This window comes from Scomber japonicus, chromosome 13 (genome assembly GCF_027409825.1).
Source record: "Scomber japonicus isolate fScoJap1 chromosome 13, fScoJap1.pri, whole genome shotgun sequence".
NCBI classification, from domain to species: domain Eukaryota; kingdom Metazoa; phylum Chordata; class Actinopteri; order Scombriformes; family Scombridae; genus Scomber; species Scomber japonicus.
Window position 1 is genome coordinate 25893457 of NC_070590.1, and position 27533 is coordinate 25920989.

At 39.0% G+C, this 27533-nt stretch overlaps 2 protein-coding genes across 2 annotated transcripts; both read left to right on the top strand.

Annotated features, from left to right (window-relative positions):
- Window positions 1-189: 189 nt before the first annotated feature.
- Window positions 190-11181, top strand: mogat2 (monoacylglycerol O-acyltransferase 2). The gene is made up of 7 exons (XM_053331134.1): window positions 190-207; window positions 1642-1825; window positions 2669-2847; window positions 9024-9228; window positions 9424-9598; window positions 9901-10100; window positions 10553-11181. The coding sequence occupies exons 1-7, from the start codon at window positions 190-192 to the stop codon at window positions 10705-10707; spliced, it is 1116 nt and encodes a 371-aa protein (XP_053187109.1). The 3' UTR covers window positions 10708-11181.
- Window positions 11182-16296: 5115 nt separating this feature from the next.
- dgat2 (diacylglycerol O-acyltransferase 2) lies at window positions 16297-26925 on the top strand. The gene is made up of 8 exons (XM_053331403.1): window positions 16297-16618; window positions 18228-18356; window positions 18620-18727; window positions 19321-19391; window positions 21986-22190; window positions 22523-22697; window positions 24752-24954; window positions 25225-26925. The coding sequence occupies exons 1-8, from the start codon at window positions 16579-16581 to the stop codon at window positions 25377-25379; spliced, it is 1086 nt and encodes a 361-aa protein (XP_053187378.1). The 5' UTR covers window positions 16297-16578; the 3' UTR covers window positions 25380-26925.
- Window positions 26926-27533: the final 608 nt, after the last annotated feature.

Here is a 27533-nt window from a genome sequence, read left to right on the forward strand (position 1 = left end):
CCCTTAAACTTCACCATGGAGTAGGATCATTAAAAAACACACGAAAGAAAACCAACCATTGAAAATGATAGCCTATATCATATAGCCCTTATATGCTGGTCCATTCCTTTCACACTGCGCATGAGTAGCCATACACACAATGAAGCCTGCTGCTTCAATTTTGAAAATGGGAAAACGATCATTTCCGATATGAGGCTGATAAACACGGTAAGCTTGACCTGAACGCGGTGTTTTCACGCACTCTGCGTAGTGGTACAGGAGGAGGGACGTTCAAGAGATGCGCTCTTTCTATTCGTTAATATTTAATCAAAACAAAATGAGAAAAATGAGTAGTGAAAATGACAAACGTTCTTCTCTGATATGTAAAACGGTAGAAGGACAGATAACAAAATATCACAGAAGAAATATCAGGCCTTCACTAGATTAACACATAGCCTAGGCGTGTGTTAAACTACTTTTTAATATGGAATAAAGGTATGAAATATGGTTTTCTTATTTGAATACTCACATCAAAGCTATAGCATGGTCTTGTCTTTGAGACATAGACTATGCATTAGACTGCGCCAGCAAATAGTAGAGCACATGAATAATGCCAACTCATTACACACCCTGAGGGCCTGTTTCATACTGGACTACAATTTCTAAGACATCTGAAAGACAAGCACGTTATTTAAATAGAGTTTTTCTTCTATAAAGATGTCTGGCAGCGTATGTTCAGAAGCAACAATCACTTTTCAACATTAAGACATGCTCACCCCCTCCTTTTTTATAGCTGCATTCCCTTGTGAAGTGGGTGAAGGCTATAATAACTGACTGACTGAGTGAAGATTTCAAATTCAAATTCTTAGTGAGATAATTAAAGTAGATAATCCTTGAATAAATTAATAATTTATGAAGATGTAATCAAAGGAAGAGCAAAGCAGCATGACAATCAAACACAGTGGCTCTGGTAAATGTCAATCTAACAGAAGCTGATGAGGAAAATGGATGAAAAGATAAAGAAGACAAAAAGACTGAGAGGTGTTTTTACATTGAATCGATTAGTGATGGATGGCTCCTTCACTATCTCCTGCTATCTGTTTTCTTCCTTCATAAACACCTCAGTTAACCCTTTACTGTGTCCTACTCACCTATACTCACCACACCTTCATTATGGACTGAGATACAAAGCTATACTAAACTTTAAGTGAGAGTTACCTTCATTTAAAAGTTACCTACAATTTAAAAGTTTTTCATTCCAGGCTGATAATGTGTTTTAAGGAATGTGTCAATCCTCTACATATGGCCTTTATCACTCATCACCCTGGAGCAGTTTTATGATTGCACAAGCAGCTTCGGCCTACTTTACAACTTTATAGACCAACACATCACACAGTCATGCCTTACAGTGCCTGCCTTCCATGTGGTGAATGACGTTTAAAAAAAAAAAAAGAAGCAAAGTCAACATAAAAAGGCCTTTGACATTCTCCACTTCCCCTTTTTGTATGACTTGAATGTTTGAATGGTGTGCTCTGAGTTTCAGCAGCTCCTTACTCACAGGGTCAAAAGTCTGATGAGGTAGATATGGATTGACAAATCAAACCTTATATTGAGTTTCTGAGATAAGACTGTCAATAGGAGGTAATGGTGGAAAGGTGAAAGGGCAGACTTTGGACCCACTCCACAAGCTTGTCTTCTTTGCCAGTGGCTGCAGCACCTCGGTTTGTCTCTCTCTCTCTGCTCGCGGAAAACATGAAGATTGATTTCGCTCCCGCCGACGTGCCCATCCAAAGGAGACTGCAGACGGCTGCGGTGGTGCAGTGGGTCTTCTCCTTCCTTGGATTGGGTGAGTGTGTATGTTTATGTGTGTGTGTGTGTGTGTGTGTGTGTGAGTGCACTGGACATATCAGGAAATAAGGATGGTACTGATCCGAGACCTACAAATCTGCTGCAGTTAGTTCCTCATTTCTTCACAGTAGATGTTCAAACATCAGCTGATATTGGTTTAAGTGAGTAAATATGAGAGAAAGCTAATTAGTGACCACTGTATGGCCAGGAGAGGGAGCCATGCAGGACATGACCAGAGCAACAACTTGCTCACCACATTTGCCCTCTCAGCTGATCTGGTCAGTAAGTAAAAAATTATGTCAAATGCATCTGAATCTAAGTCCACCTATTGTAATGATTTAGCTCTGAAAGTCAGGTGCTGTATATAATTCCCACAGATACTACTATACTGTTTACTTTAAATAATCCAAAGCCTATCAGATAATCAGAGCTGATGATCTAATAGGAAACACATTATACTGGGCAGCAGTAAAATCTCTAATGGTGATGCAATCATCTGAGTCTGTCAACTCAGGCTCACTTTATTGCATTCAAATAGAACAATTCATATGCTTTAACATGCAGACTTGACTCTATTCATCCACAGCATGTCTGCTGTATCAGTAAGCAGCCGAGCAAACTCCCACTACCATTCATAAAATGTATAAAACCTTGCATACATGATCCTGTAGTAACCATTCATGAAGTGTCTGATGCATTTTTTATGGCAGACAGAAACTGAACGGGTGGTTAGAGGTTGTGTAATGCATTTATTTACAGTGTGCTTACTGCTCAGTCTCATGTTTCCTGCAAAAGCTGCTGCTCACCACATAAATTCCACTGCTTGTCTTTCTCCCCTCAGCACCAACATGCATCATCCTGTTCTTTTACCTGCTGTTCACACGGTACTGGTTGATCAGCGTGCTGTACAGCGTCTGGTGGTACTTTGACTATGACACTCCTGCACGGGGGGGCCGCAGGATACCTTTCGTGTGTGGCCTCAAACTATGGGATTACATGCGGGATTATTTTCCTGTCAAGGTGAGATGTAAACAGTTGTAAAACGTTTGATATGTAAGGCCCACATGTATACTGTATATGCACAACACCTCCTGATGGGATGGAATTTAACTCTGTGGGTCTCTCTGCTAGTTCATTTTATCTAATCTTTAATCTCCAGCTACATACAAGCAGTGGCCTTATCTCTGTCCTTGGCAGCCAATGGACCACTCATGGATGACACCCCTCAGTTCCCATATAGTCATGTGTCATATGTGCACATATCTTCCCAAAAACATTTGACATGTCTGATTGAACATGATACTGCAGGCTGTGTCTATATTTATCTGCTGCGATTTAATTTTATTTAATTTTCACTGCCAATACAAATGGACTCTAAGATAATATGACAACCAGGATTAGAGTGTATATAAGACGCAGTGCCAACTATGTGAACTGTAAATAGACATTTAGAAAATATTCTGTTTTTATAATGATGTCAGTACACTTGAGAGTGATTTTCATACAAATAAATTATACTTTAATGGTCCATTTGTTGTTGTATTAAAGGAAAAGTCTGGCATTTTTGCTATCAAAGGAGCAAGAGGAAATAGCTAGCCTGGCTTTGTTGCAGTTCTTATGGTTTTATAGAAGGTTATGTGCCAGACTATTATTAACAGAGTCTTCTAGTCATTGACATGAAATTGTACACTAATATCCATAGTGCCCAGAAGATGAATCCTTATGATTTTAGTGACCCCCTGCTTTTTAATCTAGTGCCACAATCAGATTTTTAATGTTCTCAATATTTCAGTTTTTTTTACCAAATACTTGCCAATCTATCAGTACCAGCTGCACTTTGGATTTTAGCAACATTAGCAAGGCAATATGCTAAACATATGGTGAACATGGGAAACATGGTACATATTATACCTGCTTAACATCAGCACCTTAGCACTGTCATGGTGAGCTTGGTGGTATATATAGCGACATCAGCATTCAGCTCAGAGCTCCATTGTGCAGACAGCATCACAGCAGGGCTATAGACTCTTAATCATGTTTACCTTTGGACAGACCCCTAACTGGTCCCCCTAGATGCAGAGTGATATCAATCTTCATCAATTCTATTCATTCCTCTATCCACATTGAGTGTCTAAGCATAGAGGACATTGTGTCACTGCACAGATTGTAAATCCCCCTGAGGCAAATGTGTGATTTATGATATTGGGCTTTACAAATAAACATTGACTTGACTCTTTCTTAACTATTGGCAAGACAATGAATAAGCTTTTTTCCCCAAAATGCCAAACTACTCCTTTAATCTAACAGCAGCACAGTTCCCTTCTTTATTCCAGCAATATCTTTACTAATATATATTTTTTAACTTCTTCCAACAGCAAAGAAACAATTATCATCCAGCAAGTGAAATATCAAAATGCCAATAGATTATCATCATTGAAAAGAGGCCTTCTATAACATGTCATATTAGAAAGAAAGAACAAAGAACAACAATACATTGAAAACCATATATAATCAGTAAATATTAGTGAAATTAAAATATATATAAAAACAAGTAAAATTCTCTGTTTTTACACAGGGGCTTCCCTTATTGATACATCATTGTTGACGTGTTCCCTCTCATTATTTGCACATCGTAGTTCAATCTAAAAGATAAAGTTCACGTAGAGCAGAACAATCAAGCATTAACAGGAGTGAGTTCAGGTGACTGCAGAGGACCACTGACATATATACCTTGTCCATCATATTCCTCACATTATTCCATATTGTCAATCAATCAATCAATCAATCAATCTTTATTTGTATAGCGCCAAATCACAACAAAGTTATCTCAAGGCACTTTACACATAGAGCAGGTTCTAAACCGAGCTCTTCAGATTTTAACTTTAAAGAGACCCAAAAAAAAACTCCCTTTTAACAGGAAGAACCCTCAGAACCAGACTCAGAGTGGGAGAACATCTGCCTTGACCGGTTGGGGTTGAGAGGAGAGAAAGGAAGGATAGAGGAGAGAGAGAAGAAGATGAGAGAGAGAGAGAGGAGGAAGGAGAGGAGAGAAAGGAAGGATAGAGGAGAGAAGCACAATGAAAATCAACAATGAAGCTAGAAGGTCCGGGACTGGAATCTGTCATCCGGACGTCTACAGGCCCAGATTACCTGTGAGACCAGAAAGCACAGACAACTCTGGGGAAGAGGTTTAGCTTATTGAATGCAATTAATAGAACATGAATGTTAATGGATATAGATACTGATATTCTCCATATATACTATAAAAGGAGAACAGCTGTTTTGTAGTGAATTTCACCTTTAATAATACAAGTATTTCTTTCTTGAGGTAAAGTTGCAGACCAACCTTTAATCCAGTTAATGATTTTGGTTTACTGGTCGTATTCCAATAAAATGACATAACCCTTGTATAATCTCCCTCCAAAACTGTTTAACTTTGTCGCGTTCTCAAACACAGTATACAAGTAGAGATTTACTCTGGCTGCTCACCAGAAACTACCAAACCAGAAATAGTCAGTGTTAGGCTGCATTGAGCTGGGAAATACAGAAAGCTGGACATTATGAACAAAATCACATAACTCAAGTGACCATGAAACGTCTGCTAGAAGCTGGTCACTACACACAATATACTTTATTCATTGATCCGGGGTCAATACATCTAACTCATTCCCAGTGCTGTGCAGGTTTCCACAAATCTGCCTCTACAGGTTCAGAATTGAAATTCAACACATCATTTGGAAGTACAGTTTACTTACAGCTCATAGGCTCTTGTGTCCCTCTTGTGGTCATGCATGATAACTACACATACATGACTGAAGATACATTTTAGTACTTTTATTTTACCATGAAAATCAATTTTATATGAAATTCTCTTTACTGTTAGATGTTGGGTATAAGATCAATTTTAACCTCGAAAAATGGCCGGTCAGCACCTCGTCTGAGGAAATGAAAAAGAACAACATCCCTGCTGACAAAAACATCCACCACATTACACGGGTCCCCATCTTACCCCGAGGCAAGACTGACACTTTGGACTGCGCTGATAAGACAGAGTGCAACAACAACACAAGGTCAACAGCATTTTAAAACAAACCCCTGTATAAGTGCTGCTACAAACAATGTGGTTTATTAATCACATATCTATTTTATGATGTTTTAAAGATGAAACAGATTGAGTTGAGTTCATTGATACACAGACATGCCTTTAATTTCACATAAGATTTTACATTGAGTTTATCAAATACTTTTAAAAAGCCCATTAGGTCAGAATCTTAAAAGCAATGTTTCCCTCAGATATTTAGACTCATTAGTGTAAGTCATTAAGTGGGTCATTTTTATATGAACTTTACATCTATAAATGACTGTAGTTGAGCTGAACTAATTAAAGACCCCAATCACCCCGTCAGAATGTTCATTTTATATACAGAAAAAAGGATATCCTAATCATCATTCTTCATTTGTATACTTTTAAAAATCTGCTTTACAGCTGACTAGAACAACTGCAGGGGAAAATAACACAAAGGGGAAAATACATGAGCTATAAAACTTAAAAATGTCTAATAATAAAAGCCAAGATGAGTGATGATAAGGCAGTTACAGCAGTGAGGACCATAAAAGCAGAACCATATAATAATAAAAGCCAGGGGAAGACTGGTACAGAAGTACTAATAACAGTCATAATACATGAAGTAACATATACAATAACAGACCTGACACATGCCTCAGCTATAATTAGAAGGGTGTTGATATTGGACCCTCCTCTGCATCCCTGTAATGACCCGATTCAAGACAATTAAACATGAATAACAACAGTATAGGAGGAAATTAAGGGGGTTAACGTACAAATAAGGAGGGGCAATTACCTTGCTGGAATTGCAGCGATGTAACACTTTAATTAGTATACAAAGCTGCAGATAATCAGCATCAATTAGGGTTCATCTTCTTTTAAACTAAGTAGCAAGTTAGTGGAGTTTCTGCTCTGGAGGGACCAGGAGTGTAATCATATCTCACATGAATGTATACCAGACAGACTATAATTTGTTCTCTCTTCACTCTGAAAAGATAAGATAAATACAAGTTAAGTCGTTTCTAAGTATAAAAACCTTTAAAAATTCCAAACACCAATCTCACGTATCCAGTACAGAGTGAATCATGTCCAATATCATCTGACTGTATGCCATGTTAAGCCTGAAACAAAGATTCAATGTACGGCTGAAGAGAAGCAGTGTGTTTTAGAAAGCCTAATTAGTTTCATTGGTGTGTCCTTCACCACCATTTCTAATTACAGCATCATCAGATCAGACAACAGACTCAGCAGCTGACGTCATTCGCTCAGTTGTTTTGGAAAAAACACACTCACACTATTTGAATGTGTCTGTTTTAAGTGAATCAGGCTTATGAATACTAAATGTCTCACATTGCTGGAGTTGAAATAGCACAAAATTACACAGGTTCATTCATAGCATTAGGAAATGCACTTATTTGCTCCCTTGCTTAGATTTAGATGAAGAAGATAGATACCGCTGGTTCCCATTCCCTTCAATGTAGAAGTGTGTTTGGTGTGTCCTCGCTAAAAAGTCAAGTGAAACTCTGTATTGGGGTCTTCGATCCGCCGAATGTTTGCTGATTAAAAACATGAAGTCTCTGCAGGGGCAATAGGAATTTGGATCATGCTATGGTGACAAGGACGCAGGAGAGCTTTGTGATTGGTCAATGACAGACTGTTATTTTGTTTATAAACAGGTTTGGGGCTTATTAGTGGAACTAGAGCCAATGATTAACTTCGTGAGGGGCCACTATCCACAAACACACAAAAGAATGTACCAGCTTTGGGAATGTCCAATGTCATGACTTGCTTTTACAAATCACATCCCACATGTGACCAGCTACAAGAAAACAGCACTGTATCAACACTGGGTACATTTGATCACTCGTGTTTAATAAGAAAGTACAGTAACTCAGTACAGTACAGTAAATACAGTAACTCCTGTTTAAAAGTGAGAAAAGTAATACAAGTTAAAAATAAAGAAAATAACAAGAGAAATGAACTTAAAAATATAAGAAAATGTGTGAAATCCTGTCTTATGACACAGCATATTTATCTCTGAGAAGGCAGCATAGTCTCCAGATAAAGGTTTTAAATGTGACCCTAAAAGCACTGTGGCCTTGAAATACTAATCTCACACATAGATACACACGCTGAGGGAAGCACATTTGTTTTGCTTTTTACACGAGGGCACAATGCTCGGCCTACGCTGCAAAACAAATCATAGAACATGACTCTTGACACCAACCTTTAGTGCCTCCCAGTATCTGCTCCCCACCCACTCTGGGCCTGTGGGAGCACGTAAACAACAATCCATAGGTGAGCTTATCGTTTACAGTTGATGATAAAGAATCATTATTTCCGACAATACGGAGAAATATTACTCAATGGTCAAGGATTTATGACTCGCCCTATGACTTCTTTAAGATCACAATCACATTACCTGTCATAGTTCATTTTTTAGAGTTTATCACTACTATAAGTAAACAAATGACTCTCTAATCAATACTGTTACTGTTTGAATTTTACTGTACATACAAAGATGGTACAGTATAGGAACAACATCCTCACAGACAAGCCAAAGGCACCATGTGCATATCACTCTGTATACACTGGCTTCTATAGCTGTGTGTGTTTTTGCATTAGACTAATACAGCCTTGATCCATTGTTTGACCAGGAAGTTATGCTACTGAGAATTCAAATATACCATATGGACATGTGAAATACAGTATACTGTATGTTGACCCATATTATGGTGCCTCAGATGTATCATTTAAAAAATCTGACATCAGAAAAATGGGCAGGGGCAGTAGCAGTTGGATGGTTGGACAGTAAAAGGGGATTCTAGGGGCACACATTAGGCAGTTCCACATGTTTTCGGACAGTTTGCAAAGGTCAGTGAGGAGGGACAGGAGGGATGAGTGAAGGGTCAAAGACTGTGTTGAAACTGGGCTATTACAGCACATGTTTGGGTTGCAGCCAGGTGAACACTGCCAGCTCTTTTAGCAAGGTCTATATGATTTGCAGTAAAATGTTCTACACGATTGAACCTGTGGTGGTGCCTACATTTCAAATCCAATGTATGTTTGCACCTATGGATCTATATTCAAATCCAGAAACTGAATGGCATTTTTTTTTTACTTTTTACAGTTGGTGAAGACAGCTGACCTGGACCCAAAACAAAACTATGTATTTGGCTTCCATCCGCATGGCGTGCTGGTGGCAGGAGCCTTTACCAACTTCTGCACCTACGCCACAGGCTTCAGACAGCTGTATCCTGGACTTAGAAGCTACCTACTCATGTTGCCCCTTTGGTTCAGAGCCCCATTCTTCAGAGACTACGTCATGCTTGCAGGTTGGGGCCAAGGACCTGTCAGTTAGATTCCCCAATATCTCTCCCATCCAAATGAGTAGACAGAATAAAGATTTAGTCCTTGCAGTAAATACATGCTCGATTTTACATCAATCACATCTCACAATGATCTAAAGTACTATTTGACTTACATTGATTGTTGTGTATCATTATTTCTTTTCTTTTGCAACACTGCAGGTCTGATTCCTTCTGACAAAGTGAGCGCCAGTTACCCGCTCCGCAAGAAGGGTGGCGGTAACGCTGTCGTGATAGCAGTCGGTGGGGCCCCAGAGGCTCTTGATGCCCACCCTGGAACCTACAATGTTCTCTTGGCTGAGAAGAAAGGTTTCATCAAAATGGCCATGGAGCACGGGTAAGAGCAGAGAGCCCTGAGGATAGAGGAACATTTTCTGTTCAATACAGCTTTTTCTCAGAGGTCTTGTGGCTTATCGAAAGGATTGTGTCCATCCATTCATTTAAGGTTTCTTGCGGCTTGAGTATGGCCTCTTGAAACAGAGGCTTATTCAAGTCCCTCACGTGGAATTTCCTGGGAAAGCACATAGTCTGTTATGAGATCTATCGAGAATGAGACACAGATATAAAACATTTCAAATACTGGGCAATATTAGTTAACGAATTAAACAAAAAACCTTTCCCTTCATGAAACTTTTGCAGTGCTCACCTGGTGCCAGTCTTCTCCTTTGGTGAGAACGAAGTGTTCGATCAAGTAGGCAATCAAAGAGGGACCTGGCTTCGATGGACACAGGAACGACTGCAAAGCATCATGGGTATCTCTCTACCTCTCTTCCATGCTCGTGGAATTTTTCAGTACTCCTTTGGTCTCATGCCCTACAGAAAACCCATCAGTACAATCGGTGAGTATACCTCTGCTCATGTGACAGGTTGCAATCTGCAGTTCGATTGCTTCAGCACTGATTGCTTTAATCTAAGGATTATGTGCAATCGTGTCAATTACAGTTAACACACCCTACAGTAAATAAAACAGTGGATACCTTGCTTGAGAGTTTGTCTGTCTGGCAGAAACTCAAGGTACATTAGAACTGCGCCCCTGCTTATGTATTTCACAACCAGCTGTTGATTTTGGCCTCTCATGTCAATTGGCAAAGCGAGTTTCAGTGAACGTGAGTATGAGTCAGATAAAGTGCTGGATTTAGCCAGCAGAAGAAGGTAGAGATGTGGCCTAACATCTATTATGGCTGTGTACCAACCTAATAAACAGACCTCTAATGACATCAAATACTGTAGAAGATATTGCAAATCATTAAGTCCACTGACTCAGACTTCTTGTTTTCTTGTCTCTGTGCAGTCGGAAGGCCAATTAAGGTGGAGAAGAACGAGAAACCAACGACCGAGGACCTTGATGCCCTCCACCAGCTGTACATGGACGAACTGAGCAATCTGTTTGAGGAGCACAAGGGCAACTACGGAGTGGACGAGGACACACATCTGAACTTTGTCTAAACCAGACTGACAGAGAATGGAATGGATTTGAATGGCTATTTATTTCTAAAACTTAGATGCTGCAGGTTCAGATAAATACAGCTTTGATTGGCTCCTTAAACCCAACTTTGCTCTGGCATGTTAATGAAAAACAAGCTGCTATTGGTTATTCAATAAGACTGAATGCTATACCTGTTTATTAAAGGTGGGATTCAACTATTAGAGGAAAGCACATCTTCGTATAAAGGTGTGGTCAGTTAGACTGTCTGGCAAATTTCATGACTGTGGGAAATTGAAACACTAATGACTTTTGGCACTAATTACTACAGTCAAGTTTTCATCACTTCGTCTCCCAGTTTAGGCATCTGTCTGGGGTTTTGGATGTTGTGCAAGACCTGACACTTTCAAAACAGAGTCATGGGTTGAATTTGGTTGCATCACCATATGGAGACACTGTAAAAAAACAAAAAAAAAAAAAACATGTCACGTACCAATTGCTACCAACATGGAAAATAAAAATATTGTATATACGACTGACTCTGACTTTTCATTCTCAACCTGTGATATATCTCAACATTTACTGGTGCAAAGTTTTGTGGAGACATTACGACACACTTCTGGACAATATATCCAAATTAATTTAGTGATAACTTTTCCTCTGATGACACCAACAATGCAACTATTATTAGGCAGATTATCATAAAATTTGGTGCAGATATTCATATCCCCTTTAGGATAAAGCGTAATTGGTTTGGTGATGTGTCATCTTTTCATCTTACACCATCATCATCGTCATCATGTCAAAATTTTAGATTGTCCCATTAGCCCAAGTACCTGCAAACATGCTAACATCAATGAACATGATCAACATTGCACCTGCTTTACATCACTATGTCAGCATTGCCATTGTAAGAATGTTAGAATTTAGCTCAAATTCCCAGTATGGTATTGATTTTCTCATCTCACTTTTGGCAAGAATGAGAATAAGCGTTAATATGTGTTGAACTATTCCCTTAATATTGACCTTGCTTTGTAAGTTATTACGACTGCCTGAGACAGTAATGTAAAGCTGTAAAACAAAATGAGGACACACACTTAGATCCTTTATTATTTATCTTTATCATAATTACTGACTAAGATGTGCAATCTGATCAGTGGCCCTTAGACATTAATTGTCTAATATATAGGAGACTTTATGACAATTAATGTAGATCAAACATGTTAATTACATTTCATACGTGTCACATTTATTGTTTTATTAGATCTAAGTACCGCACAAAGTCGAGAGATTGATTTTTTGATCATGTTCCCAAATGATAAGACTGTCTATGAACTTTGGCAGACACTTTTTTATGAGGTGGCAGGGTTCTGATATTTCCAAATGAAATGGGTGGCTGAGTGGACAATGCTCTCATCCTTTCAACACAGTCTGGGCACGATTTGTGGTGTATGTGCGCGTGTGTGTCTAAGTGTGTGTGTATGTGTGTGTGTTGGGCTGATAAAAATGCTGACTAACAGAAAGTACGTACAGCAGTACTGTGATGCAAAAGAGACAAATAATTGGGTGAATGCCACATTTGAGAATAAAAATTGAGCACGTATGAAGGTGAAAGACAGAGATTGGGATAGAGAATGAAAGTGACCTTAACCTGATGATGTGAAAGCATTTTAAACCAGCTAAAATAATGATAGAATAAAATGATATAAAAGCTAGTCTGCAACATGGGACAAAACAACCAAAAAGACTTTCATGCAGTTAATTGTATTCATATATTTGAAAAATAACATTTTGTCAGTATAGAAAAATGAGTAGAGTCTTTAGGCATAATCAGAGCAGTCCTGACAATCTTTAAGTCCCATATCATGCCCTGTAATTATAACATGAGAAATCATTTGCTGTGTTTCATTTGATTATCATTACAATGGGGACTGTAACGTGTCAAATCTGGGTCTGCACATACGGTAAAGCTGCATATATTTGCTAATTGTTTGGTCGCAAATTTGTCATTAGGTGGTTGTGAGAGAGTCAGGGAAACAACCTTATTGACTTATTTTTGAAGAAAGGGGTTAAAGTACAGAAGAATCCATGCTCTGTGTTTACTGGATCCTTCAGCTCATATCTTATCTTTGTTTTCTTCTTAAAAGAACAAAACAAAGACTTCCGGTTCCCTGAGCCATTAGAAATATATATATAGCCTACAAATATAACAACAGTGGCTTTTATTATTAATCACACACTTTTAACATAGAGAAGCTGTAATATGACTACAGATATAGATGCTTAATGAGTATCTATGGAAAGGAAGCATGCCTGATAACAACTTTATATTGGTCAGTGACTGGGTATCTGCTTTACAGACACACAGCATGGATTATATAAGATGGAACAACAAAACATGTGAATAAAACAGAATAAAAGAACAAATTATATTAACAGCCAAGACTTATGTAAAATCGAAAGGTTATATCAGTGAACGTCTTTTATCATCTGATGTCCCAAACTGTTAGATTGAGACATTTCTCAACAGTGGGTTCATGCCAAGGACTGTATGATTGATTTTTATCCAAAAGCAGTTTTGATTCCTGGCCCTTGACCCACCAGATATGTGCTATCAGTTCAACTTTTTAGAATGAACTGCATAAGATACAAAGTGCACAAGATTTTTTTTACACTAGACGAGGTATAATATTTAATTTGCTGAAATCATAGGTCTCAAGGACACAGACTGGGACTGTCCATTTATTGGTTCGTTTGCACTTTTTTGTAAATATGCTGTTGCTGTTGCTATGCTAGTATGTGGTGTCAGACTTCCAGGGTTCAGGTTTTATTTAAGATTAAATATTCATACTGGACATATTTTTGTGTCTGTTTCTGTAGATTTAATCTTGACTTGATATGATATGGTACATTTAGACCTTAGACTTGACGATGAGATACCCATTGGTGAAAAGTAACCAAGTATATTTTCTCAAATACTGTACTTGAGTGCAGTTTTGAGTTACTTGTACTGAGATTGTGCTCTAAAGTAGAATATTATACTTTTTATTTGACTCCATTTATTTGACAGCTGGAGTTACTGACAACTTTCCAGATGAAGATTTTACATTTAAAAACATGATATTAAAGATTACACCTGTGCTGCCCAACCTTTTGGCTTGTGATCTCTAACAAACAGGCAGTGTAAGGTTGGTGGCCCTTATAACATTTCACATGTCTGAGATTAGGTAAAAAAGGACACAGTTTTGTGTAGCAGAATGTCGGTTTGTGTCCTTTCCTACTCCATTAATCATCTCACAAGCTCAGATTTATCTTTAGGGTGACCTGACCCCTTGGTTGGCTCACACTGGACTAAACTACCCAAAACTAGCTCTACCTCAGCCAGCTACAACAGTAAAGTACTACATAGGCTCTGATGCATCAGTGTTAATCTAATTAAGTAATGTTAATAATATATCAGTCACATGGGACATTTTTCTGCAGAAATGCACTTTAACTTTCACTGAACTAAAACTTGAGTACATAAGTGGACTTTTAAATGCAGGACTTAAAGGATCTGAATAATTCTCCCACCTTTAATCATGCCTCTTGATCTACCAGTAGTCATTGTAGCCATTAGTCCTGCATCCACCTCCAACAAGTCCTGGCTTGGTGAGTATATCATTGTGCCAGCTGGCAGACTCAGTCCCTGTTGGACCACTGGAGTTACCTGCAAGCTCGAGATTGGTGGCAGCCTGTGTAGAATATTTTAGCCTTTAATTGTGTAAAAGACCCCCCCACCCCGTGCCTAGAGGCCACAAGGGCATGACTGTTCTGTGCAAGTGCAACAAATGTAACAAATCTGACAAGCTCTCATTTGCAATATGCTCTGATCATACACAGTAGCAAGCTCTACGCTGAGGAAAGAGCAATTTGTTACATTTGATGCATTAGCACTGAACATGGGTCAGGTGGGTAGTGAACTGTGTTGCAATGTGTTCATAAAGTAGTTGGGAATATGATCAAGTAATAAGTTCTATCTGTTATAGGGAAACTAAAGTTAAACCATTGGGCAACTACAGCCTGAAGCATGGTTCAAACCAGGACCATCCAACTGATGAGGTGAAGACCATAAAACAACAGGGAACTTCCAGTAGACTCCTGCAGTCCCTGGTGTAAGCACCTCTGAACTGAAATAAATAAATACACAAATAAGGAACTGGCTTCAGAAGTGTTGCCCTGAGGGAGAAGAAGATGGTCAGCAAGGAGCTCAGTTGGGAGAAAGAGACAAAGGTATACCATCAGAGCTGAATAGAAAACTAAAAGAAAAAAGTTACCTTAAGGAAACTCTGCAGTTCCAAATGAAGACCAAGAGAGAAGATCAAATGATACTGGAGGGCAGAGTATAATTGAGAGGTGGAGAATGGTAAGATCACAGAGACCTGGGAGAAGGAGACTAAAGATATTAAAGTTATCATTGACAAAACTTGGGAAAACTAGTGGACTGTGAGACAGGAGAGGCCATCACCACAGAGCTGAAAACTCTGTGGGACTTTAGCCTTCAATAAAGAAAATAATCAATCTCCTACCACTTTCTCCTCTGCCACCCCTTCCCCATGATTTTTGGTACACTGAAGAAGACCCTGCTCATGTACAAGCATACCAACTATCTGGAAATATACTATCTTAACAACAGATTTATGTAAAATATGCAACTCTCTCTAGCCCTGATTGCTCAATGAAAAGTTATATTGATACCATGTCTGTACTCTAAGCCTGTGGTTCTCAAAAGGAGCTCAGGGGACCCACAGGGGTCCTTGAGAGGGTCACTGGGGGTCTCCATCAAATAGGGAAATGACTGAATTTTTAACAAGTAACAACTGAATGACAATTTTGGCAAAGGGTTTCATACAATAAATCTCTAATAAAACATCTAAAAGCAAAAATCTTATCAGATGGGGGGACACTGGGACAAAACTTTGAATAAAATGGGGGTCTGTGGTTAAATTTGTTTTAGTGTAGGGGTCAAGGATGTGAAAAGGTTTAAGAACCACTGCTGAAAGGGAGGGTCAGATAATAATATTAACACTGAGGGTCTTGTTTTTTGAACAAATGACATATAAGATTCAGCCCCCCTCCCCAGCATTATCATACTGCCCCTTGTTCTCACTCCCTACAGACCACCAATGGGAAACATCACATTAACAAGAAAGACGAATACAACCCCCCCCCCCCCCCCAAATAACCCCCAAATAACCATATTCTTATAAGAAAATAAATGTTTTACAATGGTTCCAAAGCAGAACAAATATCATACAGTCTGTCACATACAATATTAACCTATTATTGTTAAAACACATCAAATTAGGAGAATCTGATCTACTTTCAAAATTCTGACATAATAAATATCGAGTTGTGGGATTATTAAAATGTGTTTTTTTTTTCATTTATGACAGAAAAGACAGCTCACATGTCTCCATTTAACTGAAAAACTGTGGCTTACACCTGATGTAGAGGTAGGGGGGGGCAGGAATGGTCAATAAGTGTTGGATGTTTTTCACAGTTCATCCACGTGACACGCGCCCTTAAATACAGAGAGTGAGGCTCAGCAGCCCACACACCGTTTCTCCCTGCTCCCCACCTGCAGACCTACGTGTTGTTGATCAGTGAGAACGCCTTCAAGTCTGCAAAGCTCCTCAGGATCATTACTAAAAGCATTTTTCTGCTCGCTTGTCTCAGTCTGTGGCTCCTCCCAGCAGTGATTAAATGCCCGCTCCGCGCTTCAGTCTGTGCAGTTGAAGCCAGTCATGACAGAGGAGCTGTAGAGTTGGACTTCTATCATCCTGACAGCAAGTTGACAAAAAACATCTGAGCTCTTCTTTTCGGGCACCTTCACCATCCAAGAAGCCTCCGCTATGAAGACCATTCTTGCTGCATACTCCGGCGTCCTCAAAGGTAAGAAAGCTCCAATATGTTGGATCAAGCTGCTGCAGAAAGAAAACACATGAGTGGTCAAACACATTCAGGAGCCGTTTGTGGAAAGGTCAGCAGGACATTCAACATGCCCGTATTTTATCTGTCAAGCTTTGTGAAAGCACGTTAGTTTTAAAAGGAAGCATTAAAAACATCTCAATATCATCATCATTAGGATGACAACAGTAAGAATGTTAGAGGGATACAGCAGATGTTTCAATTAGGGGTAACTCATGTTCATTACAATTTAAAAAATCATTGTAAATTTGAAAAAAGTGTAAAAAAATAAAACGTGTCAAACATCACTATGAATATAGAGGATTATGTACCTTGAAGATACTGCTATTTCAAGTGATGATACAGAAGATGAAACAGGCTTTACAATAAAGTGAAGGAAGAGACATTTACTTCTCATTATGACAATCTTTGGCTTATTCTTTTGCAACCTGATTTTTCACATTTTTCCACACAGTTTCTCTGCAGTTGAAATGTTTTAAAATCTAAGCAAATTTCGAATGAATTTTGACTGTCCTAAAAGAAGTGATTTCTTCTGTGGTAATGAACATTGTTACCTGTTCTGCATGTGCTTCATGGTTTGATGATGCAACCTCGTCCTGTCAAGTTCTGCCTTACTGAGAAAGTGACGATTTTCTTCTCTGTTAGAACAGAAATTACTGCTTTTAATTCACAAATATAAGAAGTGTCATTGCATTAATGATGGTGACAGCTCAGGAAACACATCAACATCTGTCACAGTGGCTGTTGAAGTGGGGTGTGCATCTGGAGAGGAGTCCCGCAGTGCGGTAAAAGGCTCTGTGTAGTAACTCGTACACCATGTGGAGCTTATTCCCTCAACTTTTAAGTCATCTACCAGTCTAACACATGCCAGTAAGAGACATCTACCAGTCTAACACAGGGGTGGTTTTAGAAAGACAAAGCACATGGTCCACCTGTTTGCTTAACCTGCCGTACAGGATAGTATTTATCTAGCCCTCTCTCTGATGACCACTATGACCTGTAGTCGGCTGGTTTAGCTATGAATTGGTCAACTTTCACTCTCCATCAGTCGCTGGCACAGCCTCAAGCAGTGATAGTCCTAAGCAGTCATAGAATCATAGTCTACACAGGTATTACCACCGGCAGCTTGCTGCTGGGTTATTTTCAGTGTGCACAGATGGGATTAGAAGCCAGTGTTTTCCTGGAGGGGAGAGATCTTCTTATTGGCTCTCTCTAAAGTGCTATGAGGGCTTTAGAGAGAGAGCCTAATATGTCTGTTGCTTTTATGCTTCTGCCTTTCACACGGTCTCATCACATATCGCTGCAAGGGTTTTACTTTCATTGACTTGTGACTGAAAAGTAACTGAGGCTGTGGGTCTGCGCTCAGCCGAGACAGACCGATGAAGGGCAGATTGGTTGTGTATCATCCTCACTGTGTTCTAGGAATGTTCACACTGGCTCTTGGAAAGTATTATTAGGACTAAATCTTTTCACCATGTGTTCCTTTTTTTCAACATATCTACCTGTGGATCATCCAGCAACATGGATATTTGACAGTTTTTGATGTTTTTTTTTTGTTTTTTTTGATCTCCAGGTACAGGCTCCAGCATCCTCTCTGCCCTGCAGGACGTGCCTTCTGGTTTTTGGCCCTGCAGATCCAAGATGGAAAAACATCTTCAGGTCATCTCTGTGCTACAGTGGGTCATCACCTTCTTAGCATTGGGTAAGCGAGAGTGTGTGTGTGTGTGTGTGTGTGTGTGTGTGTGTGTGTGTGTGTGTGTGTGTGTGTGTGTGTGTGTGTGTGTGTGTAGCGGGGCTGCTGTGCATTTAATTTAAGCTCATAATAAGGAGGTCAGATCACTAAGCTGTACACATACATGTTCATGACTCCTGGGCTTTCTTTCACCTGATTTTCCTTTTGAGAGCATATTTTAGCCTTTAAATGCATTTAGATATGATTGTATGTTCTCCCCTCTCTTCCTCCAGGTGCTTGTTGCACCGTGCTGTTGATCTACATGTTCTGCACTGACTGCTGGCTTATCGCTGCCATTTACACCGCCTGGCTCATCATTGACTGGAACACCCCGAAACAAGGTAATACATAAAATATGTCAATTAAGAATCACTGTGAAGGTTTGATTTTGACCCTTGTGTGGAGAAACACTACATGTCTGATGATGATGATGATGATGATGATGATGATAATTACATGTAAGGGTTAAAATGTCTAATAATATGACAGCACACGAATGAAAGCACTGAATTGATTTGGATATCAGCATAACAACATGCAACTGAATGCTTTGGGACTAACCTCTGTACTTAAGCATTGTGTAACATATTCATGATTAGCACAATGACTGCATTCTGTCTTTATAGGATGTGCTGACTCAATGAGAGGATAAGATTTATTTTATATGTGATTTATAGAGCTGAAGGGAGTTGTATGTAGTGTCATTTATTTTTGAATAAAAGTAACAAAAGTAACATTTGCTGGTTCTTTCTGAAATATGAGAATTTGAATGAGAAACTGTTTTGTTTTAGTAAAATAAAACACTTTTTAGACTAAATAATGAATCAGCTATTCAAAAATGATAATCAACATCTGTAGTTTTGATGTTCTGAGTTGTAAAAGAGTATTATTATTATTATTATTATTTGTTTTTAATCTATATTTTTGTCCTCAGGCGGCAGGAGATCCTCTTGGGTGAGGAACTGGGCAGTATGGAGATATTTCCGAGACTACTTCCCAGTGAGGGTAAGTCATTTTGTCAGTGTATTGGTACACTATTGCTAATATACAGTACTGTATCCAGCCCCAACCATGACAACTCAAGGGCAGGGTACAAAAGAGAAGCAACCAGTAAAAGAAGATGAACCTTGGAAACCTGCTCAGCTTTTGTGCCATTTTTGCTCATTTTGCACAAAAAAATAGACTTATGTGTGATATCTCCTGCTGATGGAAGTCACTAATATATTTTCAGCTCCTTCATTGATTTCCAGTCATGCAGCGGGTTGTCATTATAGATAAGTTTATCAGGGGTTGATCGGGTATCAGCTGGCAGTTCCATGCTGTTCCTTGTCCCGCGTTGATTATGATGAGGGTTTGACGTTCGTTGGGAGTTTTAGACTTTGTCCCACCTGATAGGACGGGACAGGAAACAGCAGCTTGCTTTTTTCTGTTCGTTTCATATTTTAGATGAGAAGATATTCCTGGTCTGGGCCAAAGGAGAGAGCGTTATTGCATACTCGCACACACACAACCACACATACTGTATGTAGGGGGGGGGAGTAAAGTAGCTGTGTATGACTACTGCTGAAAAAGTCAAGAGTCAAAGTAGAGGTATGTCATAGTCATAGGACATTACTGAATCATTACTTTTATACAGACAGATATGTGAAGATACTTTTTACTTTTTAATCCCCCCCACACACACACTTCTCAGAATACTACTGAAACAGACTTTCATACAGCTTGTGTGATTCCCTCAATTCTTCATGTAATGTTTTACCTGCGATATCAAAGCAAATATCAACCACTGACTGTGTTTCAGTGCTTGACACCACCTCAGTGATCACTTCACTCCTGTTTTGATGAGCTTATCTGCTGTATACAGAGCAGAAACTAAAGTGCTGACTAATTTAAGGAGGGGAATTTTAAGTCTTGCCTTGTGCAGATGAACTTTGGCTTCCACATTGATCTGTAAGTCTTTGTGTCATGTAGTCGTGTGTGACCTGTGGGCCAATGTGGGTTGATGAGATCATCCTTTTGCCATCCAGACGTTTGGTGCCAGCTGGCTCTAGTGTGTCACTTTACGAAATTTGAATATTGCTGCAAGACATAAATGAGCAGTTTTTTTTTGCTGATGTGCAAAGTTTTCAGTGTTGAAATATTAGTAACTGGCTACTGACATATTCTGATGTCGCGCGTTCGAAAGTTCATGTCTGGTAGCAGGTCAGTTAAAGGTCCATTACATGGGTGTTTTAGGGTCCGACAGTTCAAAAGAACCAGAATATATTGTAACTGCAAGGGAATTGATTTGTTATAGGGGGAGATTTCGCTATCGTGAACAAATGACTATTATTCATATGAGTTGGAAGCCTTCTGGACAAAGTTCAATCAAGACTTAATATTGACCTGAGGACTGTAGGAAGTCTGGAGTGTGACTGTTATGAAAACGGTTACATGAAGCTCTGTGTAAGTCTCAACACTAAAGACAAAGACTCCTCTGTAATATTAGTGCTTATTTTGTAATAAGCAGTGAATCTAGTCAAACCTTGATCACTGTACTTTCTCCTCTAACTATACTAAGTGTTAAATGTCTGCAGTCTCTCTCTCTCTTGGTCCCAGTGTAATCTCTTCACATCTGCCATACCAGCCAGGTGGAGTCCTGTGGCACTATGGGAATCTTGAATGTGGTTATGTAACAATGGTGTTTGACTAGCTCCTGAGTGAGCTTTATGTACACATTGTGATGGATCTAAGTCTACAGTGCAGATTAGAGCAGTTTTCTAATGAGATTCTTCTTCAGTGTTATAACTTCAATGTGAAATCATTTAAATGTAGACTTTTAATGACAAGGTTAAAGTAATGCTGAATGCTGTACTTTATTGCTGCCAATCTGATCAGGTGCACAAGATGTGTACTAGGGCATTATTTTATGGCTGCACTTTTGCAGACAGAGTAAAGTCATGTTGAGTTTGAGCTGATAAGGATGTCCTTGTTCTACTAAAACACCAGCTGTGTCCTAAATCCACACTGAATACTAACTCTAAGCAGTAGTGTCTCTGCATTGTAAAAATGATCATCACATATATATTCATATAAATACATACTCATGCATACAGTGAAAGGGTTAGCTATGTATCTATGGACTGAACATGTCATAAAGTAGATAAACATTATTAAAAGTATGTATGTTATATAATGCAGAATATTGTGCTTAAACTACTGAGATTATATATGAAGCATGCTGCTCGTATTTGTGTTGTATACTTTCTGAGTGTGCTGTTAAAGTACACTATTTTCCCAGAGTGCAATGCATTGTCCGCTGCTATGCTCTCTATGTTATGTCTGTCTGAGTCTGAATGCATTTGTATAGCATTACATAATTTTAGAGTTGAACAGAAATGGTTAATTGACATAAAATTAAAAGTATCTATCATTTTAGTCACTTTTCAAGCAAAAATGACAAACATTCTATGGTTCCAATTGGGACACATAGCCTCTGTTCTCAAGCCTTTTAACCATAAAGCTGTGGCTCTTTCATATTAGATGTTCCTGAGGTAACAGTGTGCCCCTCATATGGAAATCAGCCTCATACTGGTCCTCTTTGTGCTATTGTCCTTCAGCTAATTAAAACCCACAACTTGCTGCCCAGCCGGAACTACATATTTGGCTACCATCCCCACGGCATCTTCTGCTTCGGTGCTTTCTGCAACTTTGGGACAGAGGCCACGGGCTTCTCCAAGAAATTCCCAGGCATCAAGCCCTCCCTGGCCACCCTGGCAGGCAACTTCCGCATGCCCGTCCTTCGCGACTACCTGATGTCTGGAGGTGAGATGATTTGACGAGCCGCTAGGGTCTTACTTGAGTGATAACTCTGCCTGTTTGAGACCTTTGAGCAGACCTTTGTACTATTGCACAGCTGAAATGGCTTTTGTTTACTTGAAACGGCTGATTTATAGAGCTTTAGGTGTTCTGTTCTGGGAGGATATTTGCTCATCTTTGCCCATAGATACTGTTTATACTCTCTGAGGTTACTATAGTTTAATCTACATGTTCAAAATTTTCCATCAACCCTCATAGGATTATTTTGGTTTGTCTTGCTATATCGAAACTTAAATTCTAATCTTACTCTTTCCACATCTTTTTTTTCTTCCTCTCAGGTATCTGCCCAGTGAACAAGCACTCTATTGACTACCTGCTGTCTCGAAACGGGACAGGAAATGCTGTGGTCATCGTCGTTGGAGGAGCGGCAGAGTCTCTGCACTGTGCACCAGGCATGAATTCTGTCACCCTGAAGAACCGTAAAGGCTTTGTGAGACTGGCCCTAAACAAAGGGTAAGCTTGAGCACACAACATCCCAAAAACAAGGACACGTGCAGTAACGGCAACTAAACACAGCCTTGATGCAATCTGTTTTTAGCATGGAAATGTCACACTCAGGGCTGCAGTGATTGGAATGAATAAAACCTGCAGATTATTACTCATAGAAAGGTTAAAACTACCTCACAGAGAACATTACCAAATCTGTTATGAATGTGCAGTGTTGTCCCTCGTGAAGCTTTGAACTCCTCGTGGCATTCAGTACCATTTGGGACAAACTGTGTGTGTGTGGGCATGGAGTCGCTTTAATCACTATAACTGTACTACATTGGGAAGTGGTCCAGGTTTGTCTTGCGAAGCCAAACGAGCCTGATTCGCTCTCAAATGTAGCTGAGGATTATAACTGTGAACACCTTTTTTCCAAAGAAGCTTACAGTGTGCTAGAAAAGACATACAGCTATGCAAAACTTCACTCATAACTAGGCTAACATGAATGTAAGCTGAAATAAGCCCAGGATGTGAGTTGAGGCCACAGTGGGTCTAACTCCTGGAGCTTTTACAGCTAGGTGTTGATGCCAAAGCCAGTTGAATAATTTGTAAGTTGTTTTGTAAGGACGATTGAGTAAAAAGTGCAATTCGAAGCTATGTAACCAAACATGTAACCAAAAAAAAAACCTTCATTTCTTTCACCTTATCCAAAGTGGATGAGTTTACAGTACACTGAATTTTCTGGTTGCAGTCTTAAAATCCACTGTGCAGATGGCAAGTGGTATAGAATAATATATAACGTAATAAACTCAGGGCTCCACAAGGGTCACAAGATGATCAACTTACTAAGCAACAAGAACTACAAATATTATTTCTTGTAAAATACTGTATACTTTTATCTATCCAGGCCTTGAAAGTGGTGAGTATACTAAAAGCATTCAAATAAAATAGTCTCAGTAAAATCACTCTTGTGCTAAGAGCTAATAGAAATACAGTATATGAGCTCTGATGAGGGATTGTCATTTGACTTTGCATTGTTTTTTTTTTAAGGGTCACAAACCAGAGGTTGGGAACCACTGGTGTAGACAATGCTCTATGGATAGGTTCAATGAAAAAAGTAAAAACAAAAAAATGTTGAGACGTTGAGGCGATATTGAGTTGTAATGTTTGTTTATTTATTGCACATAAAGAAAAAAAATACTTAATACAAAAAAAGTAATACATGCAGATTTTTTGGAGATTAAGAAAAGCAATAACTAACAAAAGAGAAAATGTGCAGAAGAAGCCAATAAAAGCTTATGGTGAGACATACAACATAAAAACTTTAGAGTAAAGAAATAGACAAATACATACAAAAGGTGTTACAAGTGTAACAAAAAAAAAGAATGAAATGATTTGAACTATTTAGTCTGAACAGGTCAAATGTTACATTTCAGACTTGGCTACAGACAATGTATCGTGACTACTTTAATCTTTTCATGTACTGTATTTAGCCAAGACGAAAACTATTTTACTCAACTAACTGTTGACTAATAATGAATCTGACTACCAACTCAAAAATGAGAAATGTCTACGCTTTCGCAACTCGAGGCTAAGTCATTCAGCCTATGTGACGAGTGAGCTTAACTCTTTCATGATGGTTGGCACGTTTCATACAAGCCTAGACAAAAGCAACTCCCTCTGGATTTCTTTCTTTTGCAACTTCAGCCAGCTGGGCAGTGATGTCGTAGTCTCATAACCTGACTTATCTCCACACTTAATGTAGTGCTGTACTAACACCATGTGGAGACATTTGTATTAAATCAAAAGGATTCAGTTCTGGATGGTCGCTGATATGCCATGTATTAAACAGAGCCTTTTAGTGAGATAGTTGTTTGCACAGCCATTGGATTTAACAGATATGGCTGTAATTAAACAATAAAATGATCAAGTATGTAATAATAGACTATGTTAATAATGATATGAGAAGTCTGCTAAATTTGTTTAAACAGTGGGAAAGTGTAAAGAGGTACCTCAAATGTCCCCTATGCTAATTAGGATCTTATCATTGTTTCATTCTTTTCATTTCTTTGCTCCCTCAGGTCTGACTTGGTTCCAGTGTATTCCTTTGGAGAGAATGATGCCTACAAGCAGGTGATCTTCGAGGAGGGGACCTGGTGGAGAGCTGTCCAAAAGAGGTTGCAGAAAATCTTAGGCTTCGCCCCGTGTGTTTTCCATGGATGCGGCCTCATCTTTGGCAACTCTTGGGGCATCGTCCCATTTTGCAAGCCCATCACCACCATAGGCAAGTTCATCTCCTAATATTTGGTTTGAGTGTACTTCCAGATTTGAAGAAGTACAGATTAGGATTATCTTTTAAAAATGTCAACAATACCAAAATTTACAGTTGAGTTTATTAGAGGACAGTGACCAATAATCAGTTAAAATATTAACAGACCACAAAGTCAATATTTGCTTTGTCTGACCATAGGAATGTATTAATGGTTAACACTGTAGGTTCTGATCATTTCAACTTAAGTTTCTTTCGATTAACGCTTTGTTTTAATCTTCTTAGTTGGGGAGCCAATCACAGTGCCAAAAATTGAGGATCCAACTGACGACATAGTGGATCTGTACCATGCAATGTATGTCAAGTCCCTACAGTGCCTCTTTGACAAGTACAAGACCCGCTTTGGCCTGAAAGAAAGTGATGTCCTGTTCATCCAGTGAACAAACAAAGAGCCCCCCCGTGGAAGCTCTGAACATGGAGAACTGTGGTAGCATCTTCAGACCCCTCCGCCCCCCTTCCCCTCCCTGTCCTCGTCCAATCTTGGTGCCCGGTTTGGATTATCTCTGGACTACAAACTCTACACATGAGCATGTTTTGCTAAAGAAACCTTTGCTTTCTGCGTTGCCTCACACACACACACACACACACACACACACACACACACACACACACACACACGCACACACACACACTGACACACACGCACACACACACACTGACACATTCACACACGCACACACACACGCACACACTGACACACACACACACACACACACACACACACGCACACAGCCATGGTTCCTTCTCAGGAAACGATACGTTTGAAGAAATAGTGGCCTCTCCCTGCTGTTGTCACCAGGTTAAACAGTCTTGGTTGGACCAACAGACAGGTTACACTGCATTCCACATCAAAACATGTGCCTTTTGTGTCTATTTTCATTTATTTTTTAAATGACGGCATCAAGTTTGGGCTGTCTTATCAGTGCAGAGGGGGGTGAGCTCCACTAGATGGAGCTGGAAGGTAACATCAAGGACTTAAAAAAGAAGTGCCAATATTTTCTTGAACTCATGTAATTCTCCCCAAGCTCTGTATCCTATAATATGCTAAACGCACAAACAATGCAATTGAAAGATACTAACTTTATTAATGGGATAATGAGCCCAAAGGTTAATTGAGCCAAAGAACTATGTTGTCCTCACATGTGTTTCTACTGCATGAAAGCTGACTCAGTGGATTCATATTGTGAACGCACAGTCCATGTGTGCCTGTGATTGTATAATGCCATTAAGTATTAATTGTATTCTGCAGAGAGGAAAAAAGCCTGTTTTAGTGCTTATCTCCAAATGAATATTTCTGATGCACTTTTTGATTACCTTCTGAGGGTTTTTTTGTCTTAAAAAAAATGCCTTTGATATGAGAATTATCCCAAATCAGCCATTGTGCTGCTTGGCTTGATTTTCCTTTCTTGTCCTACTGGTGTCCAGGTCTGGATGGGTTTGTCTTCTCTATGCAGTGAAAACTACAGCAGTCACTTGTATGTTCAAGTGTCCTGGGAAGTGTTCAGCTGCAGTTGGATGGAGATGGAGTAGTTTTGTGGGTGAAAATCCTGATGTTTGATGATTCCAGTGTACTGTGTCTCTCTTTGTATCCATGCCAAGGGTGATAATTGAAAAAGGAAGGAATTACAGTAGGTATTGCCTTATTTGCTGGTAATATATATATGAGGGTGTCATTACTTATTTAAAATAAGTGGGTGTGGGATATATACTGGGAATTATCAAAAAAAGTGAGTTGGTGTCATGTTGTGAAGGTGGATGGTGAAGAATTTCCAGTTTCACCATGGTGACTTGATATAAAGAGCACTGTAATCCCTGTGCAATAAATGTGCAAGCAATAAACACAGCGAGACCTGTCTATATGATGAATGACATCATCATTTGCCTACCTATATTTAAATTAAACTTTTGTATGTTTTCAGAAGGAAATGTGTGTGTATTGCGTCTTGTTTTTGGACACTTTTTGTCCAAGATGTTCTATAATTACTATATCTCATTGTGAGGATTAACTCTTGAGTCCTTACCATACAAATGTATCCATAAGTAGCTGCAAATCTGCTAAAACATCTATATAGTGTTATATCTATATAACACTAATCATTTTATATATGGAGAATATTTTGTATTGAAAGATGCATTATTTGTCTTCAGTGTTTTAAGGCTACATCATTCCATCAAACAAACAGAAATATTCCAGGTGATATTATTCAATACACATTTATACCCAAATGAATTCTGACATCTATTGCACAGTATAGGTTTGTATTGAAGGGCTCAACAGCAGGTGAGTGAGGCTTGATAACAGCATTACTGAAACTGGTAATGATGCAAGAAGTGAGACTCTCAGTGAAAGTAGTACCATAGTATAAAATACTCTATTACAAGAGAAAGTCTAGTTTTTAAAAGTGTACTTTAAAGTACAGGAGAATTATTAATAAAAATTTTAAGTATTAAAAGTAGTGGTTGCAGAATGGCAGAGTGTTGAATTACATTATATTATATAATTATTACTACAGCATTCTAAAGTTGTAGTTATT